General features: G+C 41.4%; 1 protein-coding gene across 4 annotated transcripts in view; it reads right to left on the bottom strand.

The window, feature by feature from the left end:
• The window catches only part of slit1a (slit homolog 1a (Drosophila)), a 108291-nt gene that overhangs the window by 23425 nt on the left and 62367 nt on the right, over nucleotides 1-22499 (bottom strand). For 2 of the 4 annotated variants that reach the window (XM_077494367.1, XM_077494370.1), the window contains exons 9-21: nucleotides 20855-21002; nucleotides 14898-14969; nucleotides 11867-11938; nucleotides 11689-11760; nucleotides 11328-11471; nucleotides 10139-10302; nucleotides 8801-8824; nucleotides 5984-6128; nucleotides 4968-5042; nucleotides 4750-4893; nucleotides 4450-4593; nucleotides 4214-4380; nucleotides 1256-1388 (exon numbers count right to left, since the gene is read on the bottom strand). In XM_077494367.1, the coding sequence (XP_077350493.1) occupies nucleotides 1256-1388; nucleotides 4214-4380; nucleotides 4450-4593; nucleotides 4750-4893; nucleotides 4968-5042; nucleotides 5984-6128; nucleotides 8801-8824; nucleotides 10139-10302; nucleotides 11328-11471; nucleotides 11689-11760; nucleotides 11867-11938; nucleotides 14898-14969; nucleotides 20855-21002 (1504 nt within the window). The remainder of the gene's footprint in view (nucleotides 1-1255; nucleotides 1389-4213; nucleotides 4381-4449; nucleotides 4594-4749; nucleotides 4894-4967; nucleotides 5043-5983; nucleotides 6129-8800; nucleotides 8825-10138; nucleotides 10303-11327; nucleotides 11472-11688; nucleotides 11761-11866; nucleotides 11939-14897; nucleotides 14970-20854; nucleotides 21003-22499) is intronic. The other 2 variants (XM_077494369.1, XM_077494371.1) reach the window with 1 other exon arrangement.

The raw sequence follows: 22499 nt of genomic DNA, 5'->3' as shown, positions 1-22499 counted from the left end.
CCAAAATGATGAGATGTGTTTACTTTGCCTCAATCCCCTGTCACGCCTCTCGTAGGCACGCATTACTTGTGCTACATGTGCAAGAGTTGGGGAGCACCTTTGCCAAGCATTGAAATAAAATCAGGATTTGGGTTTCATCTCTATCCATTGGGGCATTTTCTATTGGGCATATTCTTACAGTGGATTGGTTGCTAGCCAATCACAGGGCTTATACAGTCTATTGGGAATTTAGAATCTTTATTAATGAACCTAACGTGCATGTTTTTGAAATGTGTTTGTCGGTAATGATGCCGGTAACACGTTCCTAAGTATTACAATACTAAATATGCCCTATCCTGTGGTGGAGTGAAGTCACATATGAGCCAAGTCACGACTTGAGCATGTTGACATATCATGTGTACATACCAATGAAAGAAGTAGAGACGTTTACGTTTTCAAGCTGGAAATTTAGTCCCTATGTTGAGTTTGTGACAGCTAAAAATGAAAATATTAAGGTTGGTTGTACACGCCGTAATGTAGGCAAAGTGTTATCTAGCTTAGAAAACAAAATAAAATAAAAACATCAAATATATAAAGACCATTTACATTTAATAAACTCCAGAAAGAATGCTATTTTTTATTATTATAAAATAATTATTTGTTCAGTCAAAAAGGCTGTCTTTATTTTATTTTTCTTTTAATAAAACTTTATTAGTTCCAATAAAGTAGTGGAAAAACATGTATTGTTAGATTCAACAAGGTTGTCATTATCTGCTGAAAGTAACTAATAAAGTGACTTATAATCTTATTTTCTTTTGAAGTCAAGCAATCAGTAAAATAACTAAGACAAATTTAGTTAAAGTAACTAAGTTACTTTTAAAATGAAGTAATGTAATATCAGCAAAGCATTTAATTTAAAATAAAAATAACTAAGTCAAAATTAGTTAATGAATTACAATCAAGTAATCTGTAAGGCAACTAAAATACTTTTTCAAAGTTACTGGTGTGAATGTGAGTGCGAATGGTCTTGGTATGCCCTCAAATGACTGGCGACCAGTCATGGGTGTATCCCACCCGACGCTTAAAATCAGCTGGGAGAGGTTCCAGTTTATCCGTGAGCCCAGTGAGGACAAGTGCTCTACAAAATGGTTAAATGGCTGCGTGGTAGCTGCAAAAATGTTGCACATGTTGACATTGCCAAACATTTGTCCTTATTAGCTTCCTCCTTAGTCACACCCACACAACTGATACGATGGAAAGTTGCCATGGCACTTACAGTTCGGTCACATTTCTGGGAATTCCTTTGGGCAGTGTATGGAGGTGCTTGTTACTGCAGCGAACAACCGTCTCCAGGCAAGTGCACTCGCTGGGGCATTGAGGTCTGGGCACACAGCTTGTCTCCTCGTGGCCTGAGGAAAGAGAGGAAATTGGGGGAGTAGTTACACATAGAGAAAGGTGCCGCGGGATGACAAAGAGTGCGGGAATGATGTCGATTACAGCCTGGATCGGAGCTGTCAGAGCGACGAGAGAAAGTGTTGAGAGAATGAAAAGTTTAAAGGCGAGACAAAGCACAAATAGCACAATCTCTCAAAGTGACAGCGGGCTATTGAGACAAAGAAAAGATAGGAAGTCTAGCGGGAAAAAGATAAAGGAGCCCGAGTAATATAATATTGACCAGCCTGGACAAAGAATGGAAGCTGGCCCGAGGCCTGGAGACAAGTCTAACATTAATTCAGCTGCAAATAAGCTGACTGGTCAATAAGGCAAACCGCTCAATAGCTCCACTCAGCCTGACATCGACAAGCAGCTTAGGAAGTGCTGAGCTGCAATCTATTCCGTAAATAAAGAGTGGACAATAGCGCTCATTAAGGGTGTCACGATTTCGATTTTCTCTCGAAATCGATCGAAATTACGTCACGATTTCGAGCATCGAAATAGAAGAGAGGACACACGATTCGACCGCCCCCCCGCCCGCCCGCCCGCCGCCACCTCCCAGGAAAGCAAATGAGACGCAGCCATTCAGCTACTAGCTAACGGCACTTGTTAGCTGACTTCTCCTGCAGTCATGGCAAGCGCGGACAGACACAGCAATGGTGCTTCAAGCCGCTCCCGCTTCTCTCGTCACCAGTTTGGAAACATTTTGCGTTCCCGGTGAGTTATGTCGACAACGTTCACGTTGTCGATAAAAAGACCACAGTTGCAAGATATGCTATGTGCGCGTACTGTACTCGGCCACGGGAAACACGACAAACATGACGGGACATTTACGCAGGCATCACAAAGATTTAGATTTATCAAATTCAACTAGAAGTGGGAAAACAACGGTCCAACCAACTATTTCATCCTCATTTACAGTGAAGCTTCCACACACTTCAGCTCGCGCGAAACGCCAGATCCATAGGTCTATTTATAGCAGCAGACCTGCAGCCTTATTCGGCTGTGGAAAACGCTGGATTCAAACATTTAATTAGTGTACTTGAACCACGCTACAGTATGCCCAGCAACTGTAAATGTTGGGATATAGTTTGTTCAGGCTGTATTTGTTCCATGACTTTGGATACAATATATTTTTTGTTGTTGTTGCACATTGCACATTATTTTAAGAGGAACGCACAGCACACTGTTGTAACCAAAAACAGTCAATAGATGGCAGGCACCCACTGTGACTTTTTGTTTTTGTTTTTTTATTTTTTATTTTACACTTCAGTAAGAACAAGACGGTTAACTTTATATTGTAAATAAATTCTTTGAATTTGATCATTCCTGCCTAATGTCAATTATCATATATTACATAACTTTACACAAAAATAATATGGAAATTGCATCACCTATATGTAGCCTATCTTTTGAAATAAGATTTACTGTACAATGAATAGAACCAATGATCATAGACTAGCCTTAGCCTACAGAAGCATATGCCTCTGTGTTATAAAGTGGGGGAGCGGAAAAATAAATAAATAAAAAAATAAAAATAAAAATCGAAAAAAAAATCGAATCGTGACCCCAAAATCGAAATTTAAATCGAATCGTGGAGTTGGCGAATCGTGACACCCCTAGCGCTCATTATTGCAAATGATCACTGGCAGTATACACAGCTCTCACTGATAATGTATAAAGTTGAAAACTCTAAAACTCTAGTTTTGAGAAAGTTTGAGGATGGTGGACAACTGACTTTTCATTAACAAAAAACTGGCATGAAGCCCTAGCCTAAAGGGGAATCTGTTTCTTTGAGGATTACGCCCAACAGTGAAGAAATATAGCGTCTAATGCTTCAATGATAGTTCCAAAAGCTTTACGTACTTAACGACTCTTACTGGGTTTTAGCGAAAGTCAATGATGGTGTTAGTGAAACTGAAAAGAACGCTGCAGTCATTCTCATCTTTTACCCTCCTGTTAGGTTTCTCAGGAACAGCAATAATGTTCCCGGGTCAATTTGACCCAGGATATACTTAATGATAAAAAGTGCATCCCAACAAACTACTTCATTGCCAATATTTCAAATGAACCATTTTCAAGTATTTACCAAGTTTCATCATGAAATACTATCAATATAGTTCCTTAACTTTGAAATGGTTCAGTTTGACCGGGCAATGTGAAGTGTTCCAAAAGCACCCTGATAATGAATTACAGCTCATGATTTTTTTTCAATGCAAATATGCCAAAATGAACCATTTTAATTGTCTGTTGATGAAGTTTCATTGCGAAAATAAATAAATAAATGAATGGGTCAATTTATCCAGGAATATTCTAATGTCCCAAAAGCCTTCTGATAAATATTTATCATTTAATTAAAAAGATGTCAGAGTGAACCATTTTAATTGCAAAGTTTCATAGCAAAAAAACTACTAATTCAATTTTCAATGTTAAAATGGGTCAATTTGACCCAACATTCCAAAAAGCATACCGATAAACATTTAACTGAAAATATCAAAGAGAAAAATTATAATTGTCTATCGGTAAGACCTAGCAATAAAACAAATTATTATACCTTTGGTCGGAATATTTAACATTTCAAAATCAACATTGTTATAGCTTGTTTTCATCGCCCATTTGGCAAAATTAACCATTTTTTATAGTCTGTTGAGAATGTTGGGTCAGTTTGATCCGCTATATGCTCACAATATCTCAAAACATTTTTTTATTGTTTAAGTTTAATGGCGCAAAGCTAACATTTCGTTCTTAAAATTGAAAGTGGGTCATTTTGACCACCAACATAGCAGGAGAGTTATTGTACCTTCCTCGCAGCGGAAATCAGGCAGTGCGACATCCTGCAGCGGGATCTCCTTGAGGAAGGCCGGACGCTGGCAGCGAGGGTTCCCCGTGACGATCTTCCTGCTCCTCAGCCAGTCTCCCAGCCAGGACAGCCGGCAGTCGCAGTTGAAAGAGTTAGCCAGAAGGTTTCTGTCAGATGGATAGCGCGTAAGGATGCGTGGAAAAGGGCAAAGTATGAGGGTGAGAGTGAGGTCTCACAGGGTGGAGAGGGTCTGCAGGGTATCGAAGGCTCCAGGCGTGATGGTGGTCAACTGATTGTCGTAGAGAGACAGCAGACGCACGTTGTGGAGGCCAGTGAAGCTGTCGTTGTGGATACAGCTGATCTTGTTGTTCCTCAGCATCCTGTGGTGAAAAATACAGCATGAGAAGAAATATCTTGGAAATATAATGCAGGGTTCCCTCGCTATATAGCAGTTCATTGTTTGCGTGCTGGCTATGTTACAGATTTTTGAAGCTCTTTTTAAGGATTTCTGTGTAAGTGACAAATAAACAGCTTACAGCATGCGTAGCCCCTCCAGGCCACGGAACATCTCGCTCCGGACTGTGTCGATCTGATTGGCGGTGAGGTGAAGCTCGGCGACGGACGAGGCGCCCTCGAACGCGCCGTCCTCGACCTCTGTGATTTTGTTATTGCTGAGGTTGCTGTAGAGAGCAAACAGAGGATTAGGAAAACTTGAAGCTACAGTGAAAGTCACCAAGTCAAATTACAGTCTTACATTTTCTTGAGCTGGGTAAGACTCTTGAACACTCCGGTGGCCTCCAGAGTGGTGATGTCATTGTTGTTGAGGCGCCTGGACACAAAAATTGACACAAAAATTTCTATGCCTATAGTTGGATATTTTCGTTTTTGTAATAGTACAATTTTAACACAAAACAGAGGAATAATTTTTACATTTTTTGAGTAATTTTGCTATTCTCACACTCTAAAAGTTGGGTTAAAAATAAAAAGAATACTAAAATAATTAATAAAAAGAATGGAAGGACCCAAATTTTTGAGTTATTAATTTAATAACCCACAAAGCAATGCAGCATATGGTTTGTTTTGTGGGTTATTCATTTGACCCAACTTTTTGGGTCAAATAAATAACCCATAAAACAAACTTTTGGGTCAAATGACCCAACTTTTTGGGTCAAATGAATAACCCACAAAACAACCACATGATGGGTTGCTTTGTGAGTTATCAATTTAATGTGAACCAACTTTTTGGGTTAAATAACTCAAATACATGCTGGGTTGCTTTGTCCCAACTTTTTGGGTTAATTGAATAACCCGATTGCATTGGGTAAAAAAATGAACCAACCCAACTTTTTTAATTAATCCCAAAAGTTTGAGTTAAATTATATTAGTAACCCACAAAGTAACCTTTTTTTTTTTTAAATGGGTTGTTTGACATAATTTTTTGGGTTATTTATATAACCCAATTGAATTTGGACAAAATAAACCGATCGGACTTTACAAGTTATTTAACACAAAAAGTTGAGCTATTTAACCCAATGAAGTTGGGTAAAAAAAAATTACTAATCCACAAATAACCCATTTTCCTAGGGTTATTCATTTGACTCAACTTTTTGGCTAAACTATAGAACCCAAAATGTTGGGTCGGTCCCTTTTTGACACAATTTGAGTTATTTTTGACCCAACTATTTTTAGAGTGCACCCTTCTAGGTTGTTGTCCCACACAAAAACGGCACTTGTTCCATGCTATCTACGCATGTTAAACAAATTGCTTACAGCTCAGTGGTGGATGACGGGATGTGCTCAGGGATCTTGGTGAGCTTCAAGTTGGAGCAGTCCACCACGTTGGACTCGCAGCGGCACTTGGGAGGACACACCGGATCGCTGTTGCAGGCGTTATTCAGCCGGGCGTCCTCGGCACCTGACGCGAGGAAGGAAACGCGAGCCGTCACGAAGGGAAGCGATGACATCAGCCTTTTTCACGACACCGGTTTTCCCACAACGCCGCGAGTCACGCATCCCCACCTTTTCCGTGTTTTGTGCCGAACTTGCCGGCGACCTTAAGTGCCTGCAGTAGAAGCTCCTCTGCCATTCATAGGTGAGGCACATGAATGAGCGGCTTATTTTAGAGAGGTGAGCAGTGGGCCGAAAAGGAACGGTAAGCCAGGGAGACCGAGATAAGGACGGCAAAGAGGATTGGGGCAGTCAGCTCCAGTGAAGCATAGGACCCAGGAGGGCTTGGCCAGTCAGGTGGAGACGGATGAAATGGTGAGAGGTATGGCGAGACATTCGTCCTGATCAGACGTGTGAGCACTTTTGCCACCTCAGGTCCTGATAGAGGCCAAGCACGGAGGAGGCAGGTTGGCAGGGGGGATTGCGAGACGTTTCCCTGCACTTCCTCTCTGTCTATGAATAGACGTTACGTGCCAAAAAGTGCGCTGCCAGATACATCGTGACTGATTAATAATGGAACAGCTCCGGGAGCCACTTAGAACAGAGTGTGTGTCTGTCAGTGTGTGTGTGTGTGTGCATATGTTCCATTTAGAGGGAACAGCCCAGTGTTTTCTGTTAGAATAACATTTTATGTCCCTTTCCCCTCTTGTATGCATCACAGCGGTGCACCTCGCCGCCTCTGTGAAGTTTGCACATTACGTCACCAGGACACTACGGGCCACCCAGACCACACTCACCAGCAGGAAAACCTCAACCAAGAAGCAAAAGAGGGAACTTAAAAGTCGAGCAGCAAAAATGTGTCCAAATCACGGGACGTCATCTGAAGCCATTGCGTAACCGCAAAGCCTCACTGTTGACTTTATTAGAGATTGAAGAGTGGATGGCATTCGCAAAAATAACTTCCTTTAGATGCAGTAAAACAGCTCATTAAGGAAGGTTCCTCGGCCAGACAACAGGAAAAAGCATTTCCTGCCGGAGAGGAAGTAATGAAAGGCCGAGCGCACTCATAGCTTTGATCGCCACAACGCCAAAGAGCCCCCAAGGGACATTCGTGAGTCATCATCATTAGTATCGATAAGTACACGGTGGCCTCACTTTTACTGCATGGAACCTCGAGAGGACCAAACGCATCATATGGGAGTTTTACTCTTGAGAGTGGCACAAAATGACTCATCATTGACGAGATCTTTAATTTACCGCAACTTCATCCTGTGTGGACAAAAGTATTGGGATAAAAGGCTGCGTCAAGAGGAAGTTGTCTGTGGGAATTATTGTTCATTTATTTGGATATTTGTTAAATGGCCTGGCTCACTATCTTTAGGTCTTTCAAGTTCATCCACTTCAAACTCATCTGATCACATGATTATGGATCTTTTCCAGTCATGCTGGAAGGATAAAGGTTCTTCCTCAGCATGGACTTGTGTAAAATGTCGAGGAAAGATGAAGAATTAAGATACAAGCGACTTAATGGGTTTACACCAGCACTTCTCACTTATTTTTTTTGTTATGCCCCGCCCAAGAAGAAGAAAATATTTTGCCCCCCCCCAACTCTCTGCTGCGACTGTAAATTGTATAATTTCCCCCCCAAAAAAAGGTAAGTGCACTGCAGAGGAATTAATCCTTGCACATTCTCTGACAATGAACGCGTCACTGCCAGTAGTGGATGTACAATTAAACTTTACTCTAGTAAGACAAAAAAAACTTGCACCCCACCCCTTTATTTGAGAAACACTGGTTCACTCCAAAAGAAGAAGTGTGCCCCAGTACTTTTGTCCATGTAGTATTTTATACAGTAGACACAATCAAATTTAGCTTTCATCTACCTTGTGCATCTCATTTGGTCTCTAAGCCATCATTATCGCAATTTAAGACACACAAACGGATATTAATTTACACATACGCAAGTCAAGACGCTGAATCACGGTATCACTGATCCTATGAGTTATTTGCTTGGAAGTTCCCTTACTGAGAGGTCCGGAAACATCCGGCGATACAAATCGCAGTCCCCCGATGGACTTAATTATCTTTAGCATTTACCGATAGCGAGGACGCATGTTCCCTCCCTCACTGAGAGACTTCATGCCAAAGCAAAGACTCTCTTTCCCTTCTGACTGCATAGAAAAACACTCACACATTTATCATATTAAAATATGCTCAAAGGTACTGACCCTTGCTTAACTTTGTTAACTGTATTGATACCACCACCTGTTTTCTTCCTGAACCAAAAAAAAAATGATTCACTTACATCTGTTAGTCATTTCAAGAAAATCCAAGTCTTATTTTACTTTATATTATAAATACATTGCACTAATATGGCAAAACTATGAAAGGAAAACATGGTAAGTATCCTATTACTTTCCGAATTACGTTTTTCACATTAAAGGTCATGTTAAAAGTGTAAAGTGCGTTTTTTTCCAGAGCATTACCTGACACTCTCTTGCGCAATGAAGACAACTCCTTTTCTAACTGCATGTACAAATACTGAATAAGTACAAGTACATGTTTAAATAAATTAAACGTATTTGTGACACACCAGTTAAGAAACACTAGAATCAACTCCAGAGGTTGTTCGGAAAAAAGAAAAAGGCTGAGGATGAAGAGTGAAAGCAAGGAGCAAGACAATGGTAGTCATGAACTCACCTGGGATGAAGTACTGCTCCTTGGCTGTGATGAAGAAAAGACAAAGGGACGGATGTCAGTGGGCGCTCGGAAAGCATAGCTGGGGCCGCAGCTATGCTTCAACACAGTCATATATAATACAGAGATTATATATGACGCAATGTACGTGACAACTGAATACAGTATGAGATCTGTGTGGTGATGATAAGGGTAAAGCAAGCAAGAACAGGACAATACAAACTGAAGGCATAATAAGATGCAAGAATGGCACCTCCACCGTATGCTGCTGAACAATCTTGAGGGTATATGTTGGCATGATGAATGAACATGTACAGAAAGTGACAGACATGTGGAAATAGAAACACTTCTTCATCCATGCTTTTGTCTGGTCAGAAATGGATTGGGGATAACAAATTTTACATGGACAATAGTATTGAGATGAGTCCCCTCCAAAAGTATTGGAACTGCAAGGTCAAAATCATTTTGTTGTCATTGTATGTTGAGGACATTGAGGTTTCAGATCAAAAGATGAATATGGGACACAGATTATTTCATGGTGTTTACATCTAGATGTGTTAAACAACTCATTTTGTTGAAAGAACCCCATTTCAGGTGAGCAAAAGTATTGGAACAGACATTATTAAATTAACTTAATGTGAACAACATTTAATATTTGGTGGCATAACCCTTACTTGTAATAAGTGATCACACTTGCAACCCTGTGACTTCCCCAGACTGTTGACTTATTGGTATTAACTTTCCAGGTATTTACGGCAGCCTCGTTCAGTTCTTGTTTGTTTGTTGGGGTTTCTCCCTTCAGTCACCTCTTCAGGATGTAAAGAACTTCCACCCCCCCCTGAATTTTGGTCTGATATTTATGCTTTTATTTGAAATCAAAACGTCTTCAGTATACAACAAAAATAAATGAATTGTCGTTCCCTAATTTTGGAAGGAACTCTATCATTAACAGGATTTACAACGGAACAGAATTAGGCTATGATCCCAGAAATTACAATTGAGGAACTAAGGATCAAAACCCCTAATTGATTAATGTATTGATTAAAAGTTGTGTTTCAGTACTTTTGTCCATGTGTAGTCTTAAATTCCCCTTCCGAAGAGTACCCAGAATTTATATACTTTAAGGTAAGATGAGAAATTAGGTTCCTGGAGCAGAGAAGGGGTCTAACCCAACCCTGACTGATTGATGAATTTAATACTTCTGTCAACATGTATTGAAAATAGGCCGTATGGATGTAAAACGTCCTTTGTAAGAGTGATTGGAGAAATAAGGCAACAGATAAGAGAGAAGTAAAATTGAGAGCCAAAAAAGGGGGAGGCATTTGGACACCGTCAGCTTACCGGAGCAGCGGAATTTCTTGCTCTTGATCTGCCCGATGCGTTTGTTGGCCAGCCGACGGGGGCTGGCGCAGCGGGCGCCGCTCGTCTCGATAGGGTTGGAGCGCAGGTAGTCGGCCAGCCACTTCAAGTTACAATCGCAAATGAACGGATTCTGGGCCAGGTGACTGCAGAGAGAAGACAAACGCAGTTCGAGTTCTTGCTTTGCTATGTCTTTACTGGGGAACTTAATGCCGCAGCCGAATGATGTGGTGACGAGAAGCTTGTTTTACAGCAGGGGTGCCTAACTTGTTTTCATCCTGAGCAAAATCATTCTTATGGTTGCTCTCAGGGGGCTGCATATAACGGTGGAACCACATAAATGTATAATCGCTACAGTACACTAAAAATTGTGGCTTAGTTCATACGCTTAAGTACTTATGCTTATGGTCACATTCGGACCCAAACTGTCACAAAAATGATACACAGATCAATTATGTGCTTTCTGACATCTTATAGAAGAGCAATTCATTGTTACGTTACGTATTGTTTGTTACGCTACATTACTGGCAAAAATAGGTGATGAAAAATATATAATTTGGAATAAATAAAAAAGAATTTTCTGACCATTGAAGTAAACTGAAATATTTTCTGCAACACACCTAATGAGCTCTAATACCACACTACATCACTACAGTAAAGGGATAAAAGTCAAAAGAAGCTGTTTATGTTCTTTGTGGAACCCTAATAATAAATAACCCTTACATTTGTGGCTACTTTTGAAGAGTGACAACAAGCTTTTGCAGGCCACACAAAATGACATGGAGAACCGAATCTAGCCCGCAGGCCTTAAGTTTGACACCCTGAGCCCAACGTCTTTTTATCATCAATTCCTGGGAAAAGGTGTCACATTTGGATTCTGTTTCCAACGAGCAGCATTTTTCAGCACGAGCTGGCAGAAGCGCTTCTGAGAAATTTCTTTTGTATTGTTGGACAAAATCAAAACGGAAGAAAATTCCACAGTGGAGGTGGAAGCTGTTTGTTTTTCATTTTTCTGCAGAAGTGTGTGTGTGATTTTGAAGATGATAGATTTACCCTACTTTCTAACACTTCATTACATTTCGTGCTATTCCAAAGCCTACAGAGACAAAAATTCTACGTGGGCTCATTGTTTTATGGTGTCTCTGTGCATATCAACACACATTTCACTTACAGGGTCTGTATAGCTCGCAGTGAAGCGAAGGTTCCCTTGGCCAGAATTTGGATCTTGTTGTCGTACAGCGACAGCAGTGAGAGGTTCTGCAGGTCCTGGAAGGTGCTGGCACGGACGCAGTGAATCTTGTTGGCGTTCAGCAAACTGTGGGACGACGATGGGAAAGACGAGAAGAAAGGAGGAGAGGGAATCGAGCTTGTCAGACTTTATTTATTTATTCATTCATTATGCATTCCAGCTGGAGAACGACACACAGGTACAAAGTTTACTCAAAGTTTCGGACTTCTTCCCTGAGAGGGAGTAAAATCATTCTGTCTGCCTAGTTTGTGCATGTGTGTGTTTGAAGTGTGTATGTTCTTACAGCAGTTGCAGGGCATAGAGGCCATCAAAGACACCCTTGGGAAGGTCGGTGATCTTATTTCCATACAACACCCTGGGAGATCGCAACACAGGCATGATTTAAGCAGAAAAATGACAAGCCAGATGAAAATTTATGCTGGCGCACGTGCACAAACACGGCCTTTGGATGGAACACTTACAGCGAGTTGAGGGAACGGAGGCCCTGGAAGGCGTCTGGAGCTATCTCTGAGATCTGGTTGTTGCTCAGGTCTCTGTTGGTAAAGAACATCAGTCAGTCAGGAAGACACAAGGGTTGCCGTCATCTCAGTTACCCTTGTCAAGTAATACCTGGCACTTCAAAAGAGGAGGTTAGAAATGTAATCCTAAAACTTCCTTTCCACATTTACTTGTATTATTTTTGGCCCGTGTTGGCATAAAGGTGTTACAAAAGTTTTGCAGAGATAGGAAGTAATGAAGTAAAAATACTTTGTAACCTTACTTGAGTATTTTTTTCAGTACTTTGTACTTTCCTGAATATTTATTTTTTAGACTACTTTTTACTTTCATCTGTTGTATTTTAATATGAGTATCTGTACTTTTTACTTGATACATTTTCAAAACAAGGTCTTTTCTTTTTAAATTATTTAAATATATATGAAAACTAATAAAATACTTCACCTGGAAAAAACAACATTGTCTCCTGGCTCCGCCAATCATATGAAGCTTGTGATTGGCGCTACGACACGCGATCACATAACGTGCAAGTTAGATTAGAACAACCCGTAAATATGAAGGCAATGCCACGACAGAGGATAATTTGAACCTGATAGCAAGTCAGAGTCAATTGGCCGATGTATCCCGTTTTTGCTCCATTAGCTATTATCTTTCAAATTGACGAAGAAGGAACATACGGTAAAAATACTTTAACTCGTCATTTCAGAGCCTGTACTTTTGTACTTTTACTTGAGTAATTATTTGAGTGAGTGCTTTTACCAAAGTTGTTTTTTTACACAAGTAATTGTACTTTTACTCAAGTAGAGACCGTGAGAATACTTTTCCCATCTCTGTACAAAAGCAGAACAATTACATTACCTGACCTACCTACATTACCTTACCTGTGTAGCATCTGATAATAATGCAGAAATAGCCTTTAAGGCATTATTAATCAAATATTGATAATATAAATGTGATGTTACAACATAAGCTGCAATGAATACAGCTACCTAGCAAGCTACCAGCTAACTCGCGAGCTAACATCTACTTACTTATATTTATTCTTATTTTGGGCCTGTGTTGGGAGTAAGCTGTTACAAAACCAACACAATGATATTAAGTGACACTTTTTGTTCTAATGCAGTAAAAACCATGCCAACATTTTAATGGCGAGTAGACCTTTCTTTTGTTAATAACAATTGTAATCTGTCTTGTTATATGTCATACTTGAAATGCTACGGGCATTGTGGTAAAGCCAACTTAGAAGTAATGTAATATATTACGATTCAAAAACAATATTATTGCACAGTGCTGCTGAGCTATTAAACATGCTGTACATGACTGACATGCAGTAGACTGCTTGTGAACACTACAGTTGTTAATAAGATCCACAGGCTCCTTCCCACAGGATAACCACTAATCCGGTGTGTCTGTTAATGCAACAACGTTCAGAGAGGGAGAGACAGCGAGGGAGCGAGAGAGCGAGAGAGCGAGAGAGAGAGAGAGAGAGAGAGAGAGAGAGAGAGAGAGAGAGAGAGAGAGAGAGAGAGAGAGAGAGAGAGAGAGAGAGAGAAACTGCAGTCCACTCATCGCACTGTTGAAGAAAAATCATCATGTGGTAAAGTGGTTTAAGTTCATATTTGGGGGGTCAAAGTTAAATAAGTGGCCATTCATCTAGTTGCTCTGGTCTTGGAAATTTCAGTGCAGCAAAGGAGCCAACATCTGCTCTGGTGTGTGTCAGACCAAACTGGTCTGTGTGTGTTTTGTTGCCATAACCCAATTCGCTCATGTCTAGGTTATTCAAATTGGGACAAGGTGAAAGATGTGCATGTATGTGTGTGTTTGTGTTATTTCCTGGGATAAGACGATAGACAGGGTCAAGAAGAGGCATAACACCATAAATTCACTAAAGTCCTCCAGTATATACTTTATATATATCTAATATAAGACTATATTTAACTTGTATCAATCACATCTCCATATTTTATCCACATCCTAGGAGAGACAGAGACATAACAAAGACATCTGCAGATGCTATCCCATGAAGGTTGCAACATATGATATATAGGTGCTGTCTCAACCGTTCGTATACTGAGGGAGTCCATGGAGGGGATGCGGCCAGCTGAATCAACGTAAGCGCGGAGGGCAAACATAGACATACCGCAATGCACAGTTGATGCTAAATGCAGAATTAGCAGCGGGTTGCGTCTGTTTGGCAAGACCACATGGACGACGCTAAACATCTTTTTGCTGATTGTATACAGTAAAAGTTACTCTGCTTCTCTATAAGGAACTGTAGTTATACACATTACAAACATCTCTAGATTTAGAATAAAATATACATGTGAACATTGAATGGACAGTCATTCAATAAAGAGAGCTGAGTGGTTTCACTTTACCCAACCATGTCCAGTTCAGTCTACATGAGTTTTCTGAATAAAATATTTGTTTTTTCCCCAAAACAAAGACAGACCTGAGGTTTTTCTCCTGCTCCAGTCTGCTGGCCCTTGGTTGGATGTTTAAACAGAGGCAGCCTTAAAGCTGGGCATACAAACTCCCTGACCTTCCGCTCTTCCCCGCTTCACTTGCAGCTATGTCGGTCAGGCCCGCTGGCGTTACGGACTGCGGCTGACTGACGGGACAGCTCAACTACCGGCCTGTCGCTGTTCTCGCTCCCGCCCGACAGCCAAGCCTCAGACGATTCGTTCCAACACAGTCTCAGTGCCCTTCGTTTATGTTTTGCCCACGCAAGGCACAACACAACCCCATGCGGGGCCGGAGTGGCACTCGCCAGGGGAATACCAGCGAACAGCATTGGAAAGATGAGAGCTGTTATTATGACTGTGTAGCATCTGAACGCCTGCTGCATGCCGCCCTGACTCTGAGAATGTGTTCTCTGGGCGCAGACAAAATAAATGATTCGTGTTCCGTTGGCAGCGGACAGAAAAGACAGCCTGCCTGTAGCCTCTTGATGTCAGTCCTAAATGAGTGTAAGCGTGTCCGTGTTGGTGTACTTACATCCTGCGCAGTTTCTTGTAGGGAGAGAAGGCTCCAGGAGGAACTGCCTTAATCCCATTTTGCTCCAGACGTCTAGAGAGGAAAGAAGACACAACCGGTAAACCAAAAATAGATTCCTTGTTCACATCTGAACTATGAGAGGTGGGAGTATGTAAGTCATCTATGTGAATCCCAAGCCTTAACTTTCAAGATTTAAGCAAGTCCCAAGTTATTGTTGCAAAAGGCAATCAGGTCACGTCTCCACTAAAATTCAAGCAGGTCAAGTTGCAACTTGGGGATAGCAAGTCACAACTCAAGCAGTCTTGCCCAGTCACAACATACTGCACAATATTCATGTAGTTTTTCAATGGTCTCAAAGCAGCATTTGTATGTTCTAGTTCTTCACCATCTTCTCAAACTAAACGCATAACCGACATGCAGCTTGGTTAAGGCTTGATCAGATATTGGTGAGCCAAACTGTGAAGTTTCCCGCCTTTTGTGGGTTTTATAGTGACGAACATAGCTGGGCAAAGGCTCATAAAAATACACGGACTGAGAAGGACAGTCTGTATTGACCCAGATTGATGGATGTAAACTTGTTTCCTTTAGTGCTCAGTCCGTGTATTTTTTTTTTTAAGCTTCACATCATAAAACTTTTGCAAAAAATGCGGAAATACTCGCCGAAAGGTGGGCATCCTTCAATGACGGGATGATGTATTGACAGTTTTACCCTGCTCTGGTGACGGATGAAGTCAGATAAATTGTTGTGTTGTGTTATATTAGGCCTCTTAATGACTATATAGCTGACTTGAGCTAGGCCGTTGTGTAGCTGTGACATGTCCTGGCTTGGTGCCTTTCTATCTATCTGCACTCTGGCACATTTATCCAGTTAAAACCATCAGGTCACACATTTTCACATGGGGTAGGCTGACCCATCCCCCGTGTGGGTGGGCGGCCAAGACAGTATAAGAGTAGAGATCATTTTGAATATCATTTTGTAGCAAAAAACGATGTGAACCCAAGTGCATCAAAAACAAAACGAATTGTTCCACTTAAAAATATACAGAATCATCTTTTATTGGAGAGCTATACCTTATAAGGAAACAGAACTTTTTCAGTACTGACATAACCTCTCAAACTGAGCTGTACCATATCGAATTGAATCATAATCTCACTGAATCAAACCAAATTGAATCGTTTTACTTCTGAATGGAACGGCCCTTTAATTGTATCAAAAACTTAAATCGTCTTAAATCGTCTTTTGTGGAAAGATACACACTCCTAATTGTTACCGATTTTATCAGCAGCATAATCCAGACCCAAGTCCTAAAATTGGCGACTTAAATCTGTCTTGAGTCAAGTCATGTGACTCGAGTCCCCTGCTTCTGTGGGATAGGTCTGATTATGTTGGGAGATATGTATTCTCCAGCTGTAATAGGTGCAGGCATGGAGTCATAACATCCTGAAACCCAATAAAAATTATGCATACTAGTATTCCGCGGAACAGGATCTGTGAGGGCCTTCAAATTACCGTCATATTTCTTCTTGATGAAAGAGTTTCCAGCACTTATAATCTCATAGGAAAACCCTGAAAACAATAACGACCCCAGTGAGGTGAAACCCGAGTCATTTTCAGGAAAGTTGGTCAAGATTTTGCCACGCAGACAATGAAAACATTTGCTCGCTCTTTTGGAGGCCTAATCAGTGTCAGATGGTCGCAGGGGAGCAGACAGCACCAGAGGCCATTAGTGTGGGCGTGCATGTCCAGCCCGTTTCAAGCAGCTACTTAAGTTGGTCCCAGAGTAATTCCCCCCGGCGTGACTGGCAGAGGGCTGTTTATCTGCAGGTCAGTTGACAGCTTTTAAAAGTCTCCTTAACAAGGTTTAGCGGGTCCCGTCCGGAGCCAGCTGGGGTTCTGTCTGGTCGTCCAGCCACCGAGAAGCCCGTTGCACAAGTGCAAAAGTGAGGCTAGCGCCATGGATGCTAAGATAGTGAAGATCATTAAAAGCTATTTGTCACCACAAGGAAATGGGGATCATTGAAAACCTGCAAATTATTGATGATAGTTGTAACCACAACCTCTTAAAATGAGGGGCTTGCTCTCAGAGCGAAAACATTTCCACACGATTTAATCATTCAATTACAGACATTTATGATTTATTACATGCCTTTGAGGGCTTGCGTTGCTATGTTTATGGGCCGAGTGTTTTTGCGAAACATAAACCGCTGCTGCTCAACTTGAGAAAATGTTCAATCTGGAGTTTGCCCCCCTCAGAGCAAGGCGTCCGTGCTCCACATATGGGGCGATATAGCGGCGCAATTGACATTCTTGGGATGGCACTGATTCCAGACCACAGATTCCTGCGGTGGCTGTGCTCTCGCGGTCTGTTTTAGTCTGCTTGTCCCGATGTGTCTGTGACTTCGCCGCAAAGTGACGGCGCTGCGGTTCCTTCGCCCTCACAAAGCGGCCGAGTGCCGGGCCAATGTGGCTTTTGTGCTTTTTATTTTAGCAACAAGCTCGTCTCGCTGCTCTGACACAGTCACCAAGTGCGCCTCGAGTTTTTTTTCTTTGTCACTCCTTACAGATCAATATGTGCAAGTCACTAAATCCCCCAATCAGCAGAAGAGAGAAAATGAAACAATCCCTCAGTGCTGCCTTCAATCAATGCTTGCCATCCAATCTGTCAGTCTGAGCGCTTATATGTTTGCAGGCCAGTGTCAACACAATCAATGGTTTTGATCCTTTTCATTAAAGTCCGAGCATGGCTTTCATTAGGGGGATACAGCATTTTCTTTACGAGTTTGAAAGTCACGGCAGGGGAAAGGCAAGGGGGAGTTCAATCATGGCCGAACGTGGTGCATAATAATCTGTTGTGGTCGGCGTTTGGGCGGACTGGAGTTGCTCTCGCAAGAAACCAGCTCACATCCCCACAGCTATAAACACCGCCATTCATTAGGGGAGAGCAGGGCATAGGTTCTGTGATTTTTTTCTTTTCTTCTTCACATAATGAATGTGTGTGTATATGAGTGCCTCATTAACAAGGCACCGGGCAAGCCTTGTACACAGTGGTGTGCCTCTCCTGTAATTGAAACTGATTTTATAATGAACTTCAAGCACAGATCAAACCCGCTCCACCAAATTACTGAGCCCCCAATCACAGCTCACCCTTAATTCCCCTTTTTTTCCTCTCGTTCTTCATCGTCAATCTGTCTGATTCTACGGTGATTTGGCAAACTGAAAAGTACAGTAAAGAAGGAGCGGGAGAGGTAAGGCATCGCTGGGAACGATGGAATGCGGATGATATAGGAGCGTTTTTCACCATGGTCTTGTAAAAGATGAATCAGAGTTTATTGGAGGGGCCGTGGTTTAGTACCAATTAGATGTGAAGGGCAGTGAGACCTTTTAAAATGTCTTGATCTCCTATGCGGACATCTCTAGCGTGCATGGGGAAAGCTAGCATTCTGATGTCTCTGTTCTCCATTACAGGGAATCTATGGGCTTACGAATGTCAAATTGAAGATATTTTAGGAGCTCTTTTTAAAGCCACTTCAATCAAATTTAAGACTTTTTGAGCATATTTCAAGCAGGTAACTAAGTCTATTAGAAGGCAAACTTGAAAGTAGTTGCCCACAATACACCATCCAGTGATTACTGATACTTCAAAATATTGTAAACTAAATCTATGCAAAATCCTCAGTAGGGTTGGTGTGTGGCTGGCTTATACCGTAATTACACTAGTTGGCAATTTTTGTGTGGGAAACGTGGAATTCTTCAAACAAAAGTTAATTTGGAGGGGGTTCTTTCTATTTAATTTCTACAGTCATTCTAAAATTATCTTGTGGCAATGCAGAATTCTATTAAAAAAAATCTGAAATTTGAATAATTTCATTCAGTTCAGAAGTGATGAATTTTATATAAGAAGAAAATATTCTCCTAGTATTTTTATTGCATCTGTTTTATTGGTGAGAAATTTGAATTGTTGCCATTATTAAGGAAAAGCAATAAAGTAGAAATTGATTTGGGAAAACCAAATGTAAAAGTTTTTAAGGATGTGCAGACAGCCTGCATTAGTGCAACTTATTGTCCTCAAAGACAGTTTGTACGAGGAGACCCTTCCTTATTAGAATGTTGCAACAGGCTAGCACAGCCTGAACAAAATGGAGAAGTCAAACAATGAAAAGTTATGCCATGAGAAGACTGTGGGTGGTCATGCGAGTGTGAACTACAAGTCCAAATTAGGAAATCCAGCACACCAGCGGACAAGAAATGGGTCAGGGTTGTTGGGGGCTTCCATGCTTGCCGGGTATTTATAAACACCCCCCATAGGGAAGAGAAGACCTAGAAACTTTCTGTCGCCTTCGCATCACGGATGTCGGCTTCCCCTCTTTTCATAAATCACCGAGTTTCATGAGGATTTCACAAATGGGTATTTATCCCCCACGATAAAGAGAAAAATCACTACCTTGAAAAGTTAAATCCCACATTCCCGAGAATTACTGAGGCCTGATAGCACGCGGGCTGTAAATAGTTAATGCTCAGACAGATGTGGACGGACCGATAAACTAGCAAAGTGTTTGCGTGCGCTTCACAGCCATCTGAGCTGATAAGAGCACAAAGTCTCTGCCTTTGCTGCGAGACGTCTTGTCCAAGTGTAAGTGGACGTGTATCTTAGTTTCCAGCAGGTGATGCGTGGCGAGAAACAGCAGAGAGAGAGAAAAAAAAACCCTATGCGTATATTATATATGTGGTGTTTTAAATCATTCCAAGCTTTCAAGTGCGTATGTAAGCATGCATATGGAAGTGCATGCATGTCTTTATTGTGCACATGGCAACAAATGCCCTGCAGGCTATGCCTCAGTGCACACAGTGAGTCGCCGCTTTCTTTACGCTGGAATCCATCACTTTCTTCAAGTCAAGTGAAAACTCCCAAGGAATAACATAAACAACATCACTTTTCTGGGGTGCACATGATTAATTCAGTACAGATAATGCAGAATTCCATATTTATTTATGTCGCATTCTTGTTTTTCTCACTGGACTGTTTACACCACGAGCTTTGGCTGAGACTGTGGTGCAGACTGCAGGCAGTGACGGTGACCATGACCTTTCAAAAATGGACCTATGGTGTTTTTGGTTTGGTTAAGTTTGGGTGCAACAAAACAAATTGTTATTGCAGTAAATGTCATAACTCTTAAATAAAAGACTTTTCAGCAAGGCTGGTAACTGGATGCGGACTGACTGCTCCGTGTCATTCTGTGGCAAGACAGTGCTTTTTGACAAGAGGAAGTCAACGCCATTTTTTTTCGTGTTATGTTCTATGCAGTGCCACTAGTCTAAACATGACATTTTGATTAATGTTGTTTTTGTGGAATATGAATTAAGCATCAAAATCCAACCGTTTTTATCCATCTCAGAGGCTGCCATTTTGCCACTTGCTAAGGACTGAAAATGACATCACAGTCCCTCAGGTAACAACCAATCACTGCTCACCTGTTTTCTGACGCTAAACTGTGATTAGTTGTTGGGCCAGGATGTACTTTGTTGATCCAGCTCAACTTCAATTTAGCTACCAATGTTAAGTCGTCAACCTACTATGTCCCCATGTGAATTCAGTAAATATTATGTAAAGAGATAGACTTTTATCTGGTTGTATGCTTTTGTGTCAGGTTATAGCACCTTTAGTCCACCCCGCTACCCATTCCATTCAGCAATATAGTGTTTCCTTTAAACCTCATGAAATCTTTATTTCTAAAACATTATTGACTTTAAAAAATAAAGCTAAACAAACTGGAACCTTGATAGACATACTTTATTTATTATTTACTGGTGTTGATTCTGATCTTATGCTTTATTTATTGTTGGCAAATTATCAATATTGTACTGAGTAACCAAGATAGGAAAAGTGGTTTGCAATAAAATTCAGTGTTTAGTTTCTTAAAAGTGTATCTCATTAATTGTTTAACTTGATGGTGCTTACATTTCGGCCATGCTGTCTGGAAGGTTGGCTGGGATGTCAGTCAGCCCTTTCCCCCGACAGTCCACGATGTTGTTGCTGCATGTACACATGGCAGGACAGGAACCTCCACCTGTGTTGCACGGTTGTGGGCTTGAGTAATCCTGGTGACCTACAAACAAAACAAGTTTAAAGCTGGAGGAAGGGAAAGCCAACGTGCCTTGTTAACTACATAGTAGATGAACACTTATGACATTGAGAACAAGAAATGAACTTGACGTTATGCTAAAGTTGTACATCCTTGAGAATCAATGAGCAAGAAACTGGGTTATCTGTCAAAGAGAAGGCGCCGCGTGATGTGAGCAAGCAAGACATGAATAATACAATTGCGCAGATGACGGAAGGCCTCCAATAATACGCATTGATCTCTCCTCAAATGTTCCTCCTGAGTCGGCGTTCCCTGGTGGATGGAGTAGGTGCGTATTCAGCAACACCAGCCCCCCACCAACACTGTCACTCTTTTATTTAACACTTCAACTTTTCAATTTGCATACACAGCACATCAAGCCATCACGCCGTCTCCTGGTACCTGTTCAAATAGCTGCCAGTGTAGCGTTGAAGAGCGTGCGCCTCCACCGCTGCTACAGCTGCGTGCGTGTGCGTAAGCGACGATAAGATGTGTGGATGTAAGTCTAACCCAGATAGAATGAATAAAACAGACTTTTAAATGGGCTCATTTACACAGCATTACTAATCTGGGTTTCAAACGATTAATATTTCATCATCTCACGATCGCTCAGCTAGTGGGGTGACATGTTACTTAGTGAAAGCGAAGTGGTGGTGGAAGTTAATGACATAGAACTAGCGGTCTACTGTCGATAGATAACATTAAAGAATATTAAACTGGAGTTTATACATTCATCAAAGGCAGAGAAAATTGCTTAATTTGAGAGCATGTTTAAATGCATGGATAGGTGCTGCTTTTTTGGTTAGCAATGGATTTCCAGTGGGCTGTCATTTGAATAAATATGACTAATTAGGGACATTCGGCACCACTTTATTTCCAGACCCATACCAGTACTAGCACTCAATTCTTGAGTAAGCACCGATACCTAATACCAATACCACCTTTGATATATCCATCCATCCATCTTCTTAACTGCTTGGTCCTCACAAGGCTCGCCGGGGTGCTGGAGCCTATCTCAGCTGGCTTTGGGCAGTACACCCTGAACTGGTTGCCAGCCAATTGCAGGGCACACAGAGACGAACAACCATCCACACTCACAAGCACACCTAGGGACAATTTGGAGCGCCAATTAACCTGCCATGCATGTCTTTGGAATGTGGGAGGAGACCGGAGTACCCGGAGAAGACCCAAGCAGGCAGGAAGAGAACTTGCAAACTCCAACCAGGAAGGTCGGAGCTTGGACTCGAACTAGTGTCCTCAGTACTGGGAGGCGGACGTGCTAACCACTCGTCCACCGTGCTGCCCTACCTTTGATACGTGAAATTAAAAATAAAAACGATGATAGATCATTTTGAAAGGACCTATATGTCCCAATATTGCATTTTTCCTTGAAATTACATGGACATATGGCACTCATATGGCACTCGTCTTTTTCCATTTCTTCATAAAATACTTAGAACACACAAACAAGTTTGAATGAAT

This window comes from Festucalex cinctus, chromosome 14 (genome assembly GCF_051991245.1).
Source record: "Festucalex cinctus isolate MCC-2025b chromosome 14, RoL_Fcin_1.0, whole genome shotgun sequence".
NCBI classification, from domain to species: domain Eukaryota; kingdom Metazoa; phylum Chordata; class Actinopteri; order Syngnathiformes; family Syngnathidae; genus Festucalex; species Festucalex cinctus.
The sequence above is the reverse complement of the archived record's forward strand: the minus strand, read 5'-3'. Positions and strand labels throughout refer to the sequence as shown.